Source organism: Miscanthus floridulus, chromosome 18 (genome assembly GCF_019320115.1).
Source record: "Miscanthus floridulus cultivar M001 chromosome 18, ASM1932011v1, whole genome shotgun sequence".
NCBI lineage: Eukaryota > Viridiplantae > Streptophyta > Magnoliopsida > Poales > Poaceae > Miscanthus > Miscanthus floridulus.
In genome coordinates, this window is record NC_089597.1 from 97,890,484 (window position 1) to 97,910,369 (window position 19,886).

Sequence of the window (19,886 nt, forward strand, 5' to 3'; positions counted from 1 at the left end):
GTATAGAAAACACAAGACTACAGAGCCCCAGCTGTACTGACCCGCCTAGTCCCAGTCACTGAGGCAGTGGATCCACATCTAGGACACATTGTCACCTGTCGCGTCGGGAAAGAGAACGCAAGCAAAAAGGTGTAGGATCCACGTCCGGTGGTAGTACCCAACCGTCTCCTCATCTGCCTCCTCGGGGCACTGTGCGAACTCTGTACGTAGCCATGAGATGGGAACTCCAGAAGTGCGAGCCCCTTGCTCGCCAAGCTCACGCCCAAGGAAGGCCTCCACTCGTGCTCTCCAGCCCTCTGACCTGCACTGCCTGGTGACTGGGTTCCCATGAATCCTTAGGCCTAGCATCTTCTGGCAGTCCTAAAGCGAGACTGTCATCTCCCCGAAAGGTAGGTGGAAGCTGTGAGTCTCTGGCCGCCACCTATATTTAAGACCAAGCAAGATTACTTGTCAAAAAGTCAATCGCATGAACAAATGGTCATGAATGGAGGCAATGATTCACTTTAATACCTGTCTACCAACGCAGTTATCGCCGTTGAGTTGAACTTGGGCAACCCACGATGAACCTGAAAGGAGATGACATCCAGGCCAGCTCTTTGCAGGAAAGGAGTGTACCTATCGTCGTACCGAATGTCCAAGAACCCACTGTGGGTCCTAGAACGAAGGTGCGGAAGGTCCTGCATCGAATATAACATAGTCACATGTTACTTTATGAACACATGTACGAATAAAACTTATAGATTATTACCTGCCCCAGCGCAACGAGACGTCCTCGGTGGGTCTCCTCGTACGTCGGGTCGAGCAGGTGGAATTGCTCCATCCTACAAAAAAAGTGAATGGATTAGAATTGCAATGTACAATGAAACATGAACTTATAAATGTATAGGTAATTGACACAAATACAAGCATAAATTGAGACATGCATAATTAAATATATGATATGACAAATATAAAATAATACTATAAACCAATAGTCCTACCTCACTAATCTGCCAATGGCAACTTCGTGAGTTGTGGCCAAGTCTACCGCACTTGCCGCACTCGTACTGCTCGGGATCAGTAACAAATGGAGTTCCTCTCCCACGCCTAGTTCTTCTAGGCATCTGATCCATAACCATCCTATGCCTCGTCCTCTGCCTTGATCCATGCTTGTTCCAATGGTAAGCTGGATCCGCAATGTACTTCAGCCCATCATATGGAGGCCACTCTCTAGGGTCTCGGAAAGGCACGAAGCGAGGGCTCCATGTGTTCACAAGCATGTTGACACTGAACTCATGAGGTATCCTCCTCTCGATATTATAGTTGCGATGCCTAGCTGCTGCCACCAAATGCGAACATACAAAGTGGTATTGCCTTGGTTTACCACAAGTGCACTTGAAATCTTGGAGGACAACCACATGTATCCTCGACTCTCGGACCTCACCGTCGGACGTTGTACCGCCCCTATGCTCGACCTGATAAGTCCCTGTGGCGTGGTCAAAGCATGCAACCTCATGTGTGCCAGCCCTTTCTCTTGCCTTCTCTAGGTGTGCCTTTGGTTTTGGAGCCCATATCTCTCCATCACTCCTCAACTGCAATGCATGGGCGTGTCTATCGTTGAACTAGGCAACAAGCTTATAGAAGGTGAATTGAACAATTGCATTCATGGGCATACCACGTATCCCCAATAGCAACTTATTGAATGACTCTGCCATGTTGCTGCACTGAAACTCGTACCTCCAGCCACCGTCATCATAAGCTCTCGTCCATTTCTCCAAATCCCTCATCAAACCTGTGAGCCATTGTCTACCTTCTGCATTTGATGCGGTTCTGACCTGCTCCAACTTTTCCCTAAAGTACTTGTCCTCAAGCTGTCGAGCAGCCTCCTGGAACAGATCAAAGTTTTTCTTGACACCGTCCTTCCATAGTAGATTCTCGGCAAGGTGTCGAGTACACCAACGATGGTGCAAAGGTGCATACCCCTCTAACTGCTCTCGTACGGCATTAAGTATGCCCTGATGCCTATCAGATATGACGCCAACCTCCCTGCCAGGGCCAACCACGTGTATCTAGACTAGCCTCAAGAACCATCCCCAACTGTCATTGTTCTCCTTCTCAACCAAAGCAAATGCCAAAGGAACCAACTTGTTGTTCGCATCACAGGATATGGCTATAAGAAGTGTGCCCTGGTATTTGCCAATCAAGAACGTACCATCAATGGAGAAGACGGGACGACAGTGCCTAAAGGCCTCGACACACTGAGAAAAGCACCAAAAGGCACGGAAAAATATCTACCTCCCATCCTTCCATGCATTAGGTTTTGGGATGTACTCATAATGTATGCCTGGATTCACCGCTTTGATTGCATTGAAAAGAACTGGCAGCTGCTCATACCCATCCTCCCAGTCCCCATATATCATCTTCCACGCTCGCTGCTTAGCCTTCCATGCTTTACCATAAGTTATCACATATCCTCCATACAACGCCTCAACGGTCCTGATAATTGTTCTCACCTTCATGTTGGGTTCTCCCTGCAAAATTCCCATCAACCGCTTAGCAATAAGGGTAGATGTCAATTGTCGATGCCTCAGTGTCGGCTCATGGTCAGCACAATTGTGTGGCCCAACAACTTTTGTGATCTTCCATTTTCCGGTCACCTGTTGCTTCCTTGCATAAACCCTCCATGGGCAGCGTTCCTTGTCACACACAACTGTGTAATGGCGCTCCACATATGAATGCAATACCCTGTAAGGTCTCTTTTGTATCACTGCAAAAGCCTGCAACCACCTCTTCAAAGCAGGGAGGTCACTGAACACCCTCCCCTCCTCAATTACCATGTTAGGACCAGCCTCAGGAGCTTCTAGGAGCTCATCATCACGTCCTTCTGCAAACGCCAGATCAGAATGAGCAAGATCACTAAACTCATGAACCCTAGGATCACGGCGGTCGGGAAAGATACGCCTCATCATCTCAACATCACTCTCCGTCAGCTCTCCAACAGGACGATCATCATCAGAATCAAGAGCCCTAGCCATCTCATATGGCTACGAATCATTCATAATTTCAACATTATTAGAGCCACGAAATCCATCTGAAAAGTGCACTTGCGCAGCAACATGGGGCACATCCATATTCTCAGGAATGTCTCCTGCAATGTCATTACAGAAATGAGGAAAGAATGAAAGAAATAGATGTAAGGAACGGGATAAGCTCCCAAAAACCATACGGTTAAGACACTTACTCGGATGATTCTGTGTCAAAGGGATCTCATAAGGAGGATCTGCCACGAAAACATGAGTATGACAACCATCTTCAAATAACGCATTAGGGGCAGATTGAGCATCAGGAACCGTAGGCGCAATCTGCACATGCAGGTAAGGTTTCGGAATGGGAGGGTCGATGTGTGCCGGATGATCCATTGCTGAGGTAAACCCATGAGGGATTGGATCAACTAACACCCGACGAACAACCACGTCCAAACATTGCAGCTGTCTCTTCATAGCCGATCTCACATAGTTGTCTCACTGATCCGCACAACCAATTGAGATCATTCGCCTGAAGATGTTCGGAGGATAACCTAGGTGCAGTACACCATCAACTGCAATATCATCATCTCCAAAGCAATGCAGCTCCTCCCGAGCCCTTGCAACCATATCACTAAATGAAGGCCTATCATTGAATAGCACAGGCACGCTTTGCATGTCAAGAAACTCAACATATCCATAACGATCGCTTTCAACCGTGCCTCCATGATATATGGTCACTAGGTTGTCCATCTATTTAAAAAACGTAACGAAACACATGTCCTTTAGTCCAAATTAGATGATAGATAGTACCTAACAAGTACTTTCTAACTACAAACTAAGTAATCATGATAATAACTATGTATATATTTATAGTGTACTCACTAAATAGCAAGATCATATGTAGTTAACTACAAATATAACTACATATCTAAGTAGCTATCTAACTATATCTATTTACTAATGTATCTATGTTTCTATCTATCTACATATATATCTCACTAAATCAACTAACTAAGTCATCACAGTATAACTAGTAAATAACAAACACCAATTAAATAGGTACATTGCATATTCATATTTTTTACCTTTCCGGGTCGACGGACGATGGGCGTAGGTCAAGGCGAAGATCCGGGCCTGCGGTGGCGCGGTCAACGACAGAGGTGGCGCGTGGCGGTCGCGGGGTGCCCGGCGCTCCGCGCGGCGAGACTGGCTCGACGGGCACGGGAGGCGGGGCGAGGCGAGGGTGGCGGTAGACGTCGGCAAGGCGGGGCGAGGCCGAGGCCGCCGGTGGAGACAAAGGCGAGGACAGCGGTGGAGGGCGTGGCGGCTCGGCGCTGCAGCCAACCAACGGGCAACAGCGCGAGGGCACGGCGGCGCGGTGCGGGCTCGGGCGAGGGAGCAGAGGCGGCGGCGCGGGCAGGCGGAGCAGCAGTGGCGCGGGCGGGCGGGCAGGCGCGGCGCGGGCGGGCGCGCGCGGCGCGGGCGGGAGCGGGCGCGGTGTGGCGCGCGCGGGCGCGGGCGGGCGTGGGCGCGGGCGCGGCGGTGGAGCGGCGACGGCGCGGGCAGCTACGGCTAGGGCGAGATGGGGAAGAAGACTGGCCGGTAGATATTTAGGGGGCTCGGCACCAGAGTGACTGGCGCCGAGCTCGATGCCAAGATCTACGGCGCCGAGCTCGACGCCAGTCACTCTGACGCCGAGCCCCTGGCAGGCCATTTCCTCGTGCCCAGGACCTCGGCGCCAGTCACTTTGACGCCGAGCCAAGAGTCAATTTCTAGAATTTTTTTTTCCACCAGAGGTCTATTTAAGAGAAACTCTCGAAAAAAAGCCAAATAATAAAAAATTGGACGTGCAAACGCCGCTGCGCAAAATGGTACGGTACGTCAGCACCGAATCCACCCGACGGCCCGGTACCGCAACCGCTCTTCCTGCCCGCGCCACAGCCGATCGGCCGCGGCAGGATTCCTCGGCCACCGCGACCATTCGGATTCTCCCCAACCCGGCACGGGTCCCTTCCCTCTCTCTCTCTCGCCGGTGGCAGATGGCCTCCTCCTCCTCACCGGCGCCCGCCCTGGCCGGGGAGGCCCTTCGCCAGAAACGCATCCTCTCCAGCAAGCTCTACCTCGAGGTCCCCTCCTGCAAGGTCGGTCGCGGACATCGTCCCATCTCTAGCTTCCAAGATACGCGCGAGGTGCCCGTGTTTCAATCTCAATATTTTCTTGCAGGCGCCGGTGGTGTACTCGCCGGCATACGACATCTCCTTCCTCGGGCTTGAGAAGCTGTGAGCTGCCTTCCCGCCTGCCCACCACCTATGCAGAAACACGCATCGGCGTTCAAATGTGTTTGACACTGCGTGCGTGCAACCCCTTGTGCAGGCACCCATTTGATTCCGCCAAATGGGGCCGCATCTGTAGGTACCTCACCAGGGAAGGGTACCTGGACAAGAAACGGATGGTGGAGCCATTGGAAGCCTGCAAGGAGGATTTGCTAGTGGTAAATTAATTAATAATTAGGAAGCTGTTTTTCGCCTGGTTCAGACTTCATAGTGTATTCGTCCTGATGAATCCCTTGCATGGCTTGCTTAACCAGGTGCACACAGAGGCGTATCTGAACAGTCTCAAAAGCAGCTTCAGAGTTTCCTCCATTGTAGAGGTAAGTGACTTTTCAGAAGAAGTGGGGTTGGCCTGATTGGTGGTGAATTATGTATTGTGGTTGACAGATGTTTGATATCTTATTAGGTCCCTCCTGTGTCGCTTGTCCCTAATTGGATTCTGCACAAAAAGCTATTATACCCCTTCCGGAAGCAGGTAATGTATTGTGAATATGTGCTTGCTTTTGGATTATTTGTAAACCCGAATGCATAATTTGATTATCAGGGAGGGATGATAAACTTTCTTTTCACAGGTGGGTGGGTCCATTTTATCAGCCAAACTTGCGATTGAGAGAGGATGGGCCATTAATGTTGGTGGAGGATTTCATCATTGTTCGGCAGATGAAGGGGGTGGATTTTGTGCATACGCTGACATCTCTCTGTGCATCCAGTTTGCTTTTGTCCGTCTAAATATCTCAAGGTAAAAATCCTTTATAGGTAGAATTTTAGCTATAACAACTAAGTTTTACTTAGTTATATGCTTGACTGTGTTAGTCTCTTATTTATATGCTTGGTTGACTGCACGTTCTGCATATGCTCCTTCCAGTGACCAAACAGTGACATTTTGGGTTACTTGCAGGTTATTGAATTTTGATCATCAATTAATTCATGCTATTGATATGAACAGCTAGAAATGGTATGAGTAGTTTGTCTCAGAAGTACAGCCGTACAGTTGTGGTATGGTTTGCCAATGTATTATAATAGAAATTGCTAGTCAAAGTTCTGTTTTGGGAACCATGTCAATGTCTAAAAATGTCACTCTTTTGTTACTGGAGCGAGTGTAGGAAGCATGTTGTTGTGGAGGGATGCATTCATTGTTCGCATGCATCATTGTTGTAGGAAGAAGGTGATTTGTCATACTATGAAGATCATCAGAAATTTTTTTGAGCATAATCATCAGCAAATTTTGTTTGAGTCTAAAAAGTTTGGTTTGGTAGGCAAGATAGATGGGTTTGTTAGTAAAGACTTCTAGCTTGTTAGGCAAGTTGATTTGGGCTTTGGTGCTATATAAACTGAAGAGATGTAGTGAAAAGGCAAGCAAGGAGTCGGATTAGGGAGGAGCGATAGCAGGGGATAAACCAACTCGCCCCCAACTTGAGGCTCTGAGTTATTTAGGTCTATTCCGTGCTTTTCTTTGCAATTACATCTCTTCTGTTTATATAGCACCAATCCCCAATCAATTTGCCTAACAAGCTAGGACTCTTACTTTACTAACAACCCATGTATCTTGCCTAACAAACCAAACTTATCTGGACTCGAACCAAATCTGCTGATGATTTGGTTTGAGACTAGTAGCTACCTGCAAAGCTACCGCTGCTCTGTGGCAATGCTGACTGCCTAGAAGCTCCGCTGCCTTATCTAGTTTCTGGAGATCCATTAGTTTCATGTAACTAACATGTATTGCTCTCCTGCCTCGCTTATCCTTTGTAACTGTGGCGCCATGCCAAAACCCCAGGGCTAATGCCCTTCCACCCACCAGGTGTTCCTGGAATCTGTGGTAATCAAATCAGGTGGGGACAAAATCGTCCCCCCCCCCCCCCGCACTTTCAAAAAAACAAAAAAATCTGTTGATGATCTTCACGGTGTAACTGAATCCTGCACCTTCTTCTTACACACTGATACGTGTGACCGATGAATGCAACCACAACGCATTTCCTGTGATGTTAATCCATCCTCTTTCCAAGAACAGTGCAAGGCTTGTAGGCATCTTCTCAGGCAGTCGGTCAATATATATATTTTTTTTGCTGGCAGTCCTATGCAAGGGTGTAACTTAGCTATACAAAATAAATTGACTTTCCCTTTCAAACATTTGCAGTGTATTGATCTTAGACCTGGATGCCCACCAAGGAAATGGACACGAAAAAGATTTTGCTAATGATGGTACGTATTTTAATTTTCTTTAGATTTTGGTTCTTTATATTTGTCAATTTGATACCAGTTTATCACTCACAGGAAGGGTTTACATTTTAGACATGTACAATGCTGGAATTTATCCCTTTGTAAGAGTCTACATCTTCATCACCCTCACTCCTTAGATATCTGTAGTATATGAAGCTATTTTCTTTTGTTATTTGTTGTGCTCTTATATATTGTCATATGAAATACATATTGATGGAGCGATTACTTATGTGGAACTTTCTTACTCACTTCTTGAACACAAGTTTTATTGTTAAACCCTAAATGTACAATCATCTTTTTGAACAAGCTTTATATACCATTTAGATGATGTAATTGTTCACAGATCGAAATTGAAAACAGCAGTTATTTTCTTTAACGACGCAGGAGAGGTGCGTGTCATTTCATTAAGAAGAGAAAAAAACAGTACAATGAGAGATCAAAAGACCTCTCCAAGAGAAAACAGTAGTTCCGTCCAGCTGTTATACTGCAATGAATTCTGACGGTCTCACACTATCAATTTCGCAGCAGTCCATGTTAATATGATGTAGACACCAAAACAAAGGACAAGTTTTGTATTTATCATTCCATTTTCTTCAACACCGGATATATTCATGTTTCTTGTTTCTTTGTAAACTTACATTCGTCTGTTTCAGGATTTCACTGCTAAGCAATACATTGATCAAAAAGTTGAATTAGTTGTAAGTTTCATCTTGCAACCTTTTAGTTATGCATTCTCTCCTTCTCTGCATGTACTTTATTTTTTAAGTTGAAATTCTTGTTATGTGATTGTGCATTATAGAGTGGGACAAAAACAGATGAATACTTGGAGCAACTTGACAGGGCTCTCGAGGTACATTTACATACCTGCAAAATTGGCTGGAACAAGAAATATTTACACTGGGTACTAGGTTAATGTTTTGAAATGTCATCTTTTGCATGATATGTATCCAAAATTTTGACTAGTCAGTATAATGTGACTTTTAATGTATCATTTTAACTTGCGATTTCAAGTGCATCTATCAATGATTCAGTATCCTCTTTGTATATATAAATCCAAATGAGCATGAGGTTTGAAACGGTCAAAGTCTGGTTCTACATGACTAAATCCTATTAAATTACGTTATAAGGAAATGGGTAAATGCCAATTCATTGGTGCTGTTTATTTGCTTGTTTTAAGTTTTAACAAACTTGTTATTCACAGTTCCTCTTGGAACATATTATTGCAGGTCTGCAGTATTAGATTTCAGCCCCAATTGATTGTTTACAATGCTGGAACAGACATCCTGGATGGTGATCCATTGGGCAGATTGAAGGTACTTCTCCTGAATTCTATCTTCAGAAAACCTAAGCATCCTCCAATGCAATGCTGCTAGATGCAGAGATCATGTTCACGATGTCATTAGTTACTAAAATAAGCTGGACACTGCACTAGTTATGCCTGACCACCAACGTTTTGTCATTCTTACACGCACAAATATCAAAAACACTGCAACACGCATAAATTTAGTTTTGCCTCTTCACCCTGCATACAACTTTATGATGATGCAGAATTTGATAAGTTTTCCCCCATGTTCCAGGTAAGTCCTGAGGGCGTGGTTACCAGAGACGAGAAGGTATTTAGGCTCGCAAAAGATCAAAACATTCCTCTGCTCATGCTGACATCAGGTGAAATACTTCTCACTCAAGTTTGTGGTCCGTTCCTCTAGTCATATGGATCTGCTAACGCTGTATTTCTGTGCACTATGCCCATCTATGCTGCGCTATCAGGAGGCTACATGAAGTCAAGTGCTCGAGTAATAGCCGATTCGATCATCAATCTGTCCAATAAAAACTTGATAGTATTAGACAGCCATCTGGGTTGAGCAAGAACTTGTAATATCTCATGGATGTGTATATGTCCTGTGAATAAAGGTGTTTGGTACTTCTTTTTTATGATGGATAACATGTATGCCACAAAAATGGTCTGTACATAACACGGGGTCTTTGTGAATCTATACAACGTCAATTGTTCAGTGCGCGTAAAGTGCTTCAGATACTAAAACTGCATTGGCAGCATCTCACGTGCTGCGGAGGATTCGGCACCTCCATGACGTCTGTTTTTTTTATAACACCATGTGGCAGCCATCCATGCTGCTGGGTCGCACGCAAGCGCGTTTGGACCCAAGGTGCACTGAATTTTATTGTAGCAAAACTCATCCTCGTCGCCGGTCCTCTTTGTTCGCAAATCCTGGTCGCGCTCGGTGCCGAACGGGTGACCTCAGTGTGAGTGGGCCGGCCCAGTAGTCCCCCACCCAACACTGTGGCCGCACCTAACACTGCTCCTGCCGCCAGTGTCGGAGACGAGGAACTCGCCAGCGTTAGGGTTTTGGGTTTTAGGGGGCTCCATCTCTGGCGGATATAGAAGGATAGAAGGATTTTTTTTGGGTGGGGGGGGGGGGGGGGGGGGGGGGGGGGGTGGGGGTTGTGACACGGCCGGCGGAGGCAGGTGAGACGATGGCAGGGCAGGCGGGAGATGGCGGTGGCGGTTGGGAGGGGTCGAGGGGCGAGGGTGCGAAGCGGGTGGTGCGGTGAGGCGGCGGGAGCGGCTGGCCGATGGTGGATGCGCGAGGGAAGGGGTGGCGGAGCAAGGGTGCCATCGGGGAGAGGACAGTGGAGCAGAAGTGCGGACGGCGGCCGCGTGAGGAGGAATACAAGTTGCTGTTGTGTGATAACACTGTCCATCTATGTTCGGATGTTTGGTTTGCATGTGTGCCGTGCGGGCGACAAAGAGCGGACTTCGTCGATGGCTCATCCACGACAGCAAAGGCATTCCCTCTGAATCCCTTTTTTCAATGCCGTTTCATTTCGCATCAGCAGGTCCGTAGTGTTCATTGTCCGCTGCCTGTGTTGGAGGTCCGCGATAGCCGCGATGAACACCGCCGCGGGGGCCATAGCAAGGCAACACCAAGATCTGAAAAGCATGGCTGCCTTCACTTCCCCAGCACCCGTGAAGAGGTGGATACGACCACCGCTGTAGCCGCCTGTGGTGCCAATTTGGCCCGGCTGCAGTGGGAGCAGGGGAAGGCTGGTGATGGCTGCGTGCACTTGTTGTTCATCGCTTGATCCGACGACCCCTAGGCTTGTTGGTCAACTTAGGGCAACCCGGGGACGTCCTCACTCTGATGGGTCCCCTCCCGTGCGAGCTCTTCGACGGTTCCTTTGCTAGTTTGCCCTGAAACTAGTCATTCTTCATCACGTAAGCACGATTGATTATTATTTGGTGGTATGCTCGTAAATCTCGATGTTTTTCATCACGAAAGAGTGATGGTTATCCGTTACATAAGAAAATTCGACTCAGTTATATGCGTTGTGAAAGTTGTGTGGCGATGGATACCACGTAGGAGCATGCATTATATTTGACAGCCTTATGCCCTTAGTGCTGTTGCTGTACAGGCCACATGAGCACAGCAGAAAGAGTGAAAGACGTATGTGTGTTGTGCTAAGGTTAATTTGGAGCTGCTAAGTGATAAGGTGCAAGGATTATCTCCCAAATACCAGTCCCTTTCTGCAGTAATAGCGGATTTGATTGTTACCCCTACAATTGCTGTCTGCAGTTATTGCTTCTGTCTTCTGACGTCTTCTTTAACCTTTACTGTAAGCAGTACTGTCTGCTTGGAACGAGATGTGGAGCGAGAGTGAATGCCGGCAAGAGGAGGGAAAGATGGACAACAGCGATCGCCGGTCGCCGTCGATGGATATTTACGCTGCCTTGTTGGCAGCGTCAAGGTCGTGGCCAGTCACGGAGCAGGTGGACGGCTTCGTCGGTGCTGACTGGTTGGACACGGACATCTCTGGATCACACATGGTGCAGGTAACTCGACCTTAATCTTCGCCGAAGACACCTGGTTAGTGCCTGGAACTGCTGCACAAGAGGGAGCAGGGCGCGCGCCACCTAGCGCCATTGTGTTATTGACACCACGGTCGTCGAAGCTGACCGTCACTTTCTCGTCTCGCGTATTTTGGGGTTTTTACAGTCTTGGCTTCTTGGTTTTCCTGTGAAAGTAACTAGGGAAGACTTCCACGAAGAATCTGGATGTCCATGTCCAATTGTCCATGCAAGTGGCAGCTTCCAGTCTTCCACTACGAGCTCGTTTCCCAGCATGTGTCACGAGCAAAGATATGTAGATTGCGCGGAGGACGACCGCCCGGGACGTCAGATTTGTAGCGCTGCTGACGATTCTGGGACAGTGCAACCAAACCGTGAAATGTGAATATCGGGTCATTGCGAAGATTTTTTTGGGGGAAAACGAGAAATGTAGTTGTTGGCAGCCAGAATTGATTGATTTCGGGCTTGCTGGCCGAGTGCATGGATTCAATTGGCTTAATAGACCGAGTGAGAATCGTTTTGGAGTATTCTAGCAAAATCGCCCTGATAAATGTCACATGGGAGCAAGCAGGAGAGGGGATGGGCGACACGTTTCGGAGAGAGCTCGACCCACGGCTGCCATGGTTGCACCCTCCGTGTCTGACAACAAGGCCCCATGCTGGGTCCGCTCATCAGCCAGGGGTCGCGGCGTCCCCGCACCAGTCCGCGGGTTGGTAGCTTCTGACAAGCTTTTTTAGAGAAGTGATCGTCAATATTTTTGGCCAACTCTGGGCCATTGACTCGCCTCCCTCACCTAGGGTTCGTCCTAAACCGGCCACTCAAACACCTGCTGGCTGGCTCTTCTAGACCCGCGGATTCACTTCGCTGCGCTGAGGAGCGGCGGTGGCAGCCGCAAGGACCTAGAGGAGCAGCGGACGCGCGGAGGAGATGCGAAACAGAGAGGACGACGGGAGCTCGAAGGATGCAGAGGACGGCGGCCACGTGGGCGTGGAGGAGTCTGGGCGGTGAGCTACGTCTGGGTGGGCCGCGAGCCGCGCCGCCGGTGAGCCGTGTCTAGCCGAGCCGCCGGTGAGCCACGTCTTGGCGGAGGGAGAACCAGAAGGTCATGCTGGAGGAGAACCAGTAGGCCGCAGTCGGGGGAGGAGCAGCGGGCCACCGACGAGCCACAATCGTGAGGTTCTGCAGTCCAACGGTGAGCAGTGGTCGCGAGGTGCATGCCCGAAGGATCAACCACTACGTGAAAAACGGTTCGTAGCAATAGGATAAATTTTTTATAGGGACGGTTGGTGATGAAGCCGTTCCTACAGTGATATACTCAGGAGCCATAAGACCAGCCGTCCCTATAAATGAAACAATAGGGGCGGCTGGTGATACGAGCCGTCCCTACAAATAGATCGGATTTATAGGGGCGGCTCACTCACCAGCCGCCCCCGGTGTTGTAATTTATAGGGGCGGCTGGTGATTGAGTCGCCCCTACAAATGCCCCACGTATAAATACATGCGATTTGTAGGGGTGGCTCAATCACCAGCCGCCCTTATAAATGACCCACATATAAAAAAACTGCAGCACATTCTTTCTCCTCGGGTCACTCACTCCAACCCGTGAAAGAAAGGTGGGGAGGCCTTGGGCACCTCCCAAAAATTACTCTACTAAGGGGGAAGGTTTTGGTCTCAAATCCTTTGGTGGAGAGGTTGTAGAAGGTAAGAAAATGCTATTCCACACTCTTTTTTTGAAGTTTTAATGGTTGGTTGGTGAGTAATTAGAGCTTTGCTTTTCTCTCTCTTCTATGGTGCTTGAGCTACTTATAAAGCAAATTAGACCCAAGTTTTGAATGTACTTGGGTAAATTAGGTAGGGGAACAAGATCATACCCTTATTTGGTCCATGTTTTTTTATTTTAGTGAACAATTAGTTAATTTTATGGATGTTTCATGTGCATGTAGATCTAGGGTTTGGTTTTTTTTATTAATTTTGTTTTTGTAAATTTATGTTTGATGAAATTAGACTAGGGTTTGCATGAAAGATATTGGGTAAAATATAATTGTTGCTAATTGTTGTCTTTGAAATTGTTTATTGTAATCAACAAATATGTATTTTAATTATTTATGGATAAATAGGCCATTAATTAATTTTCCTCTACCATGGTGTGTTTGTATGCTTCATGTAATTATATTTGATTTATATTCATATATATCTGAAGTATATACAATTATTCTCAAGTAATAATTAATTTGATTCATTTATATATATATATGAATAAGTAGTCCTTTAATGTTTGTTTTGTTGTTGTTGTAAAAGATGGAGTACAGAACTCTTGGATGTATGGTTCATTAAGGTTCAAGGCAGGTTTCCGTGAAGAGGTCGATAAATTTATTGAAGCCGCAAAGAAGCATGCAACGACGTTGACGAAGAATAAGGATACAATTATTTGTCCCTGTAAAGATTGCAAGAACCGTATGGCATGGACAGATATGACTATCATCATATCATATTTGATTATGCGAGGATTTGTTGAGGACTACACAGTATGGATTCATCATGGTGAAATGGTTATTGTTAACGACGAGGATGAGGAGGAATACGACAACGAAAACCCTAGAATCCCTGTCCCAATATTCAGCAGAGCTTGATGTACGAATGAATCCCAAGTTTGGCAATGAACAAGGTGGTGATGCTGGTGGTTGGGATGGTAACGACGAAGGTGGTGCCAATAATGATGGTGGAGCACTATGTCGGGGATGAAGATGATTTGGAGGACATGATTCGAGTCTCTTGGACCAGAGATTTTACTAAAGAGCCCGAAAGGTCTAGAAAATTAGAAAGGGTGACAAAAGCATCGAAGGAGACTGTGTATGGTGTTGAAAAAGGGCTGTCCGACACATTGGACATTGCTACGTTTTTGCTTGAGCTACTCATCCTGAAGGCTAAGTACGGCTGGTCAGACTATAGTTTCAATGATCTATTGCATCTCCTGTCATGGGTGCTGCCAAAACCAAACTCAGTTCCCGCCAACACATACCAAGCGAAGAAGGTCATAAGTCCATTGACAATGGGGGTTAAAAAATCCATGCATGCCCCAACCACTATATACTTTTTCATGGCGAAACGTTCAAGTCACTAGATAAATGTCCCCGGTGTGGGGCCAGCTGAGTACAAGAACAATGTCCTTTATGGTGGGGACGAAGCCTCCACGGGAAAAAGAGGAATAAGAAGGGTACAAAAAAATGGTACAAGAATTTCAGCCCCTAGAGGACACTCCATTAGGCAACAATGCAAAGCAGAGAAGAATTCCTGCCTTAGTAATGTGGTACCTGCAAGTGACCGACCGCTTGAGACGTATCTTCCTAAACCCTAAAGAAGCCGCACTCATGACATGGTGGGATGATGAGCGCAAGGTGGATGATGATAAGATTGCACACCCGGCTGATTGTAGCCAGTGGCAAAGGTTCGATGAGAAGCACAAAGAATTCAGCGATGACCCAAGGAATGTACGGTTTGGCTTGAGCACCGATGGAATGAATCCCTTCAATGAGAGGATGAGCGACCACAACACTTGACCAGTAATCTTGACCATGTACAACATCCCAACGTGGTTGTGTCAGAAGAGAAAGTACATTCTCCTCACTATTCTTATTTATGGTCCCTAAATAACTAGGTATTGATATAGACGTGTTCCTCGAGCCTTTGATGCAAGAAATGGAGAGGCTATGGAGGCATGGGGAGCCGATATACGATGCGTTCTGAAAGGAGGACTTCATATGTAGAGCAATAATATTTGTTACTACTAATGATTACCCCGTGCTATTTGCTTTGTCTGGATAGATCAAAGGAAAGACGAGATGCTTTATTTGCTTGGATGGTACTACATAGGGTGTACCTAGATGCATCCAAGAAGATAGTTTACCTAAGGAACCGATGCTTCTTAAAGACAAGTCATAAGTACCGCAGCAGATTATTCTTTAGATTTTATGACAACACCCCAAAGATTGATCCCCCTCAGGAGAGACGTCATAATGGAGAACACGTGTATAGAATGGTGAAAAACATACGCGTCGTCTATGGAAAGAAGAATCCAGATAGGACGAATAGATATAGAAGCACACCTCCTATCGAAGGCGTACCTTTCAAGAAACAATCGATCTTCTTTCAGTATCTGCCTTATTGGCCAGACTTAGAGGTCCCCCATGCCATTGATGCTATGCACATGTAGAAGAATGTCTTTGAGAGTCTCATTGCTACCTTGATAGACACAAGCAAGTCAAAGGATGGTCTAAAATCACGAAAAGACATGGTATAGCTAAACGTGATGCCACAGCTTCACCCAGTACCTGAGGCTAATGGAAAATACACTCTACCCGTGGCGTGCTTCAACCTAACACCAGACGAGAAGAGAGCTATATGCACTTTCCTAAGGGGCGTCAAAGTCCCGACTGGGTTTTCAGCGAATGTGAAGAAGCTAGTGTCGATAAAGGACTTATCAATAACACACTATAAGGCTCATGATTGTCATGTGATGCTGACAGTGTTTCTATCTATTGCAATCAGGGCTATAAAGCCAGAGTTCTTGAAAATGGCCATTACCCGCATGTGCTATTTCTTTTCGAAGATCTCACAGAAGACGATTGGCAAGCAAGAGCTTAGTGACCTACATGAATTTGTGGTGGAGACACAAAACCAACTAGAGATATGTTTACCTCCTACTTTTTTTGATATAATGCCACATCTCATGATTCACATGGTTCATCAGATACAGGCGCTGGGCCCTTGCTACTTGCATGAAATGTGGTCCTACGAGCGGTTCATGTCGGTTCTAAGTCGATACATGCATAATCGAGCATACCCAGAGGGCTCCTTGATAGAGGGTTACAGTACTAAATGAAGTCTTGAGTGCTGTCAAGAGTACCTAAAAGTATAGAAAGGGATTGGTAAACCCGATTCTCATCACAAGGGTAGGCTGGCTGGGAAGGGCACCAGTGGTAGAAAAGTGTTCATCGACCATGATTACAAAGAGGTGAGTCAGGCGCATTACAGTGTCTTGCAGAGTACACAACTGATGCAACGTACATTAATGAACACTTGGCTATCATTATGGCAGAGAGAAATGGTCGTTCGGATGATTGGGTCATGAAAACAGCACAAGCAACGACTAAACTACATGGTTGAAGGACCAAAACATACCATCTAGAGAAACCATAGACTCTATTACCATCAGTAGGTTGGTGGAGGAGCCATCGAGACAAGTGACATCTTAGAATGCTTATGACATCAATGGGTATACGTACTATACCCACTACAAAGGATAGTAAATATGTGAACCAAAACAGTGGCGTTCGAATAGAAGCTCTCAATGGATTGGGGCGAAAGATCCAATACTTTGGCATCATTGAAGAGATATGGGAACTTGACTATGGAAGAGATATAACGGTGGCCCTGTTTCTATGCCGCTGGATCAAACAACACCAACTGAACGAGATCGGATTGAGAGTCCTGGACCTCGAGAATTTAGGCTACCAAGATGACCCTTGGGTGCTTGCTTCATGTGTCGCATAAGTTTTCTATATGCCTGACCCACAAAGTAACCTCCCCCCAAAGAAGAAGACAAAGCACGTGGTTGCTCTATGGAAACAACACATTATCAGAGTTGATGGCGTGGATGATGTTGAAGCTTACAAGAACTACGATGAGATACTACTATTCACAGACTTTACTAAGAAGATCAGTGTTGTGGAAAAGAACCTGCCCAAAGACATATTGCCATAGGAACGAAAAGGTGTCAAGGGAAAAGTCGTTACAAGCGGGCTAGCTAGTTGTTGAACGTGGAGTATTTGTATAAGTGTGTGTTTGTAAGACTTCATTTATGTATGCGTGTGAGACTATATATTTATGTATGTGTGTAAGACTATATATTTATGTATGTGTGTGAGACTACATTTATGCATATGTGTGAGACTAACCTTTGCAACATCCAGATGAATCTATTTCAACTATCCACTCTATTACTACTAAAACTTTATGAAATCACTTAACACTTTATGAAATGAAGAAATGACCAAAATAAAAGTAGGAGATCTTGATGAGTTATACAACTTTTATATTCATCACCTTTATAGTTGAAATCATTTAGTGGTTGAAAATCTTGTTTGAAGCTGTCATTTTCTGAAATTCAAAATTTAAACTGTTTAAATTTTGTCAAATAAAAAGATGACCAAAATAAAAGTTGTAGATAGTGATGTGTTCAACAACTTTTATACTCATCACCTTTACAGCTGAAATCATTTAGTGGTCGAAAATCTAGGTTTGAAGTTGTCATTTTCTGAAATTCAAAATTTGAATTGTTCAAAATTAGTGACAAAGATAGATGACTAGACTGAAATGATAGAGCATGATTTTAGAAAATTTTAGGAAAAAAACCATCATATTTGGAGTTAGTATGAGGAGAGAAAAACTAGTTACAAGTTTCAGCCATAGATTAAAAAGAGAAATCACACTTGTTCATCATTGATCATAATGAATAGTTGTGATTTTTCTTTTTAATCTTTGAGGTAAAATTTATAACTAGTCTTTCTCACTCATACTAACTCTAAATGTGATGATTTTTTTCCTAAAATTTTCTAAAATCATGCCCTATCAAGTTACTATATTGATTTGGTCATTCTTTTCGTTTGACAAAGTTTGAACAATTGAAATTTTCAAATTTAAAAAAATGACAAGTTCTAACAAGATTTTAAAACACCAAATGATTTCAGCTGAAAAGTGATGAATACCAAAGTTGTATAACTCATCAAGATCTAAAACTTTTATTTTGATCATTTCTTCATCTGACAAAATAATAGTAAATATTATTCACAAATCAACATGTCTCTAGTATAGTTTATGAAACTATGAGTGATATGTGGATTTATGAACAATGTTTACTAACACTTTATTAAATGAAGAAATGATCAAAATAAAAGTTGTAGATAGTGATGTAGTTCAACAACTTTTATGTTCATGACATTTCTAGTTGAAGTGATTTAAGGTTTCAAAATCTTATTTGAAGCTGTCGTTTTCTGAAATTCAAAATTTAAACTGTTCAAATTTTAGTCAAATAAAAAGATGACCAAAATAAAAGTTGTAGATAGTGATGTGTTCAACAACTTTTATATTCATCATCTTTACAGCTGAAATTCATTTAGTGGTTGAAAATTAGGTTTGAAGTTGTCATTTTCTGAAATTGAAAATTTGAATTATCCAAAATTAGTGACAAAGATAGATGACTAGACTAAAATGATAGAGCATGATTTTAGAAAATTTTAGAAGAAAAACCATTACTATTTGGGGTTAGTATGAGGGTGAAAAACTAGTTACAAGTTTCAGCCACAGATTAAAAAGAGAAATCACACTTGTTCATCATTGATCATCATGAACAGTTGTGATTTTTCTTTTTAATCTTCGGGTAAAATTTGTAACTAGTCTTTCTCCCTCATACTAACTTCCAAATGTGATGATTTTTTTTCCTAAATTTTCTAAAATCATTCTCTATTAAGTTACTATGTTGATTTGTTCATTCTTTTCATTTGACAAAGTTTGAGCAATTCAAATTTTCAAATTTTAAAAAATGACAAGTTCTAACGAGATTTTCAACATTAAATGATTTCAGCTGAAAAAGTGATGAATACCAAAGTTGTATAACTCATCAAGATCTACAACTTTTATTTTGGTCATTTCTTCATCTGACAAAGTGATAGTAAACATTGTTCACAAATCAAATGTCTCTCGTATAGTTCATGAAACTATGAGTTATATGTGAATTTGTGAACAATGTTTACTAGTAATACTTTGTCACATGAAGAAGTGACCAAAATAAAAGTTGTAGATAGTGATGAGTTCAACAACTTTTATGTTCACGACTTTTATAGTTGAAATCATTCAAGGTTTCAAAATCTTGTTTGAAGTTGCCATTTATTGAAATTTAAAATTTCAACTATTTCAATTTTAGTCAAATAAAAGATGACCAAAATAAAAGTTGTAGATAGTGATGATGTTCAACAACTTCTATGTTCATGACTTTCTTATTTGAAACCATTTAAGGTTTAAAATCTTATTTGAAGTTGACATTTATTGAAATTCAAAATTTGAACTGTTCAAATTTGGTCAAATGAAAAGATGACCAAAATATAAGTTGTATATCTTGATGAGTTCTACAACTTTGATGTTTACAAAGTTTTCATTTGAGGTCATTTAGTGTCCTAAAATTCTATTAGTTGTTTTAAAATTCAAAATTTAAAATTTAAATATTATTTTTATAAAGAAGAAAATATAGAATTATATCTATATATATAATAAAATTGTTTATATATACATATATTTATATATATAGAATAATAAGAAACTAATATATAAATTACATTGTGTTCTTTATATATGAATGAATTACAAATTAGTAATTAAAATAAATTGAAAAATATTTGTAGGGGCGGCTAACTCAGG

The 19,886-nt window shown here is 43.8% G+C and overlaps 1 protein-coding gene and 1 long non-coding RNA gene across 2 annotated transcripts; one reads left to right on the forward strand and one right to left on the reverse strand.

Moving 5' to 3' along the window:
* Positions 1–514: 514 nt before the first annotated feature.
* Positions 515–1,072, reverse strand: LOC136520315 (uncharacterized). Its single transcript, XR_010775220.1, has 3 exons — positions 981–1,072; positions 749–821; positions 515–677 (listed from the first exon to the last, which is right to left on the reverse strand). It is a non-coding gene; the product is annotated as an uncharacterized lncRNA (long non-coding RNA).
* Positions 1,073–4,887: 3,815 nt separating this feature from the next.
* LOC136521653 (histone deacetylase 2-like) lies at positions 4,888–9,577 on the forward strand. The gene is made up of 13 exons (XM_066515407.1): positions 4,888–5,146; positions 5,229–5,284; positions 5,379–5,496; positions 5,593–5,655; positions 5,742–5,810; positions 5,908–6,074; positions 7,470–7,534; positions 7,607–7,653; positions 8,206–8,250; positions 8,352–8,402; positions 8,779–8,865; positions 9,130–9,217; positions 9,320–9,577. The coding sequence occupies exons 1-13, from the start codon at positions 5,045–5,047 to the stop codon at positions 9,412–9,414; spliced, it is 1,053 nt and encodes a 350-aa protein (XP_066371504.1). The 5' UTR covers positions 4,888–5,044; the 3' UTR covers positions 9,415–9,577.
* The last annotated feature ends 10,309 nt before the right edge of the window (positions 9,578–19,886 follow it).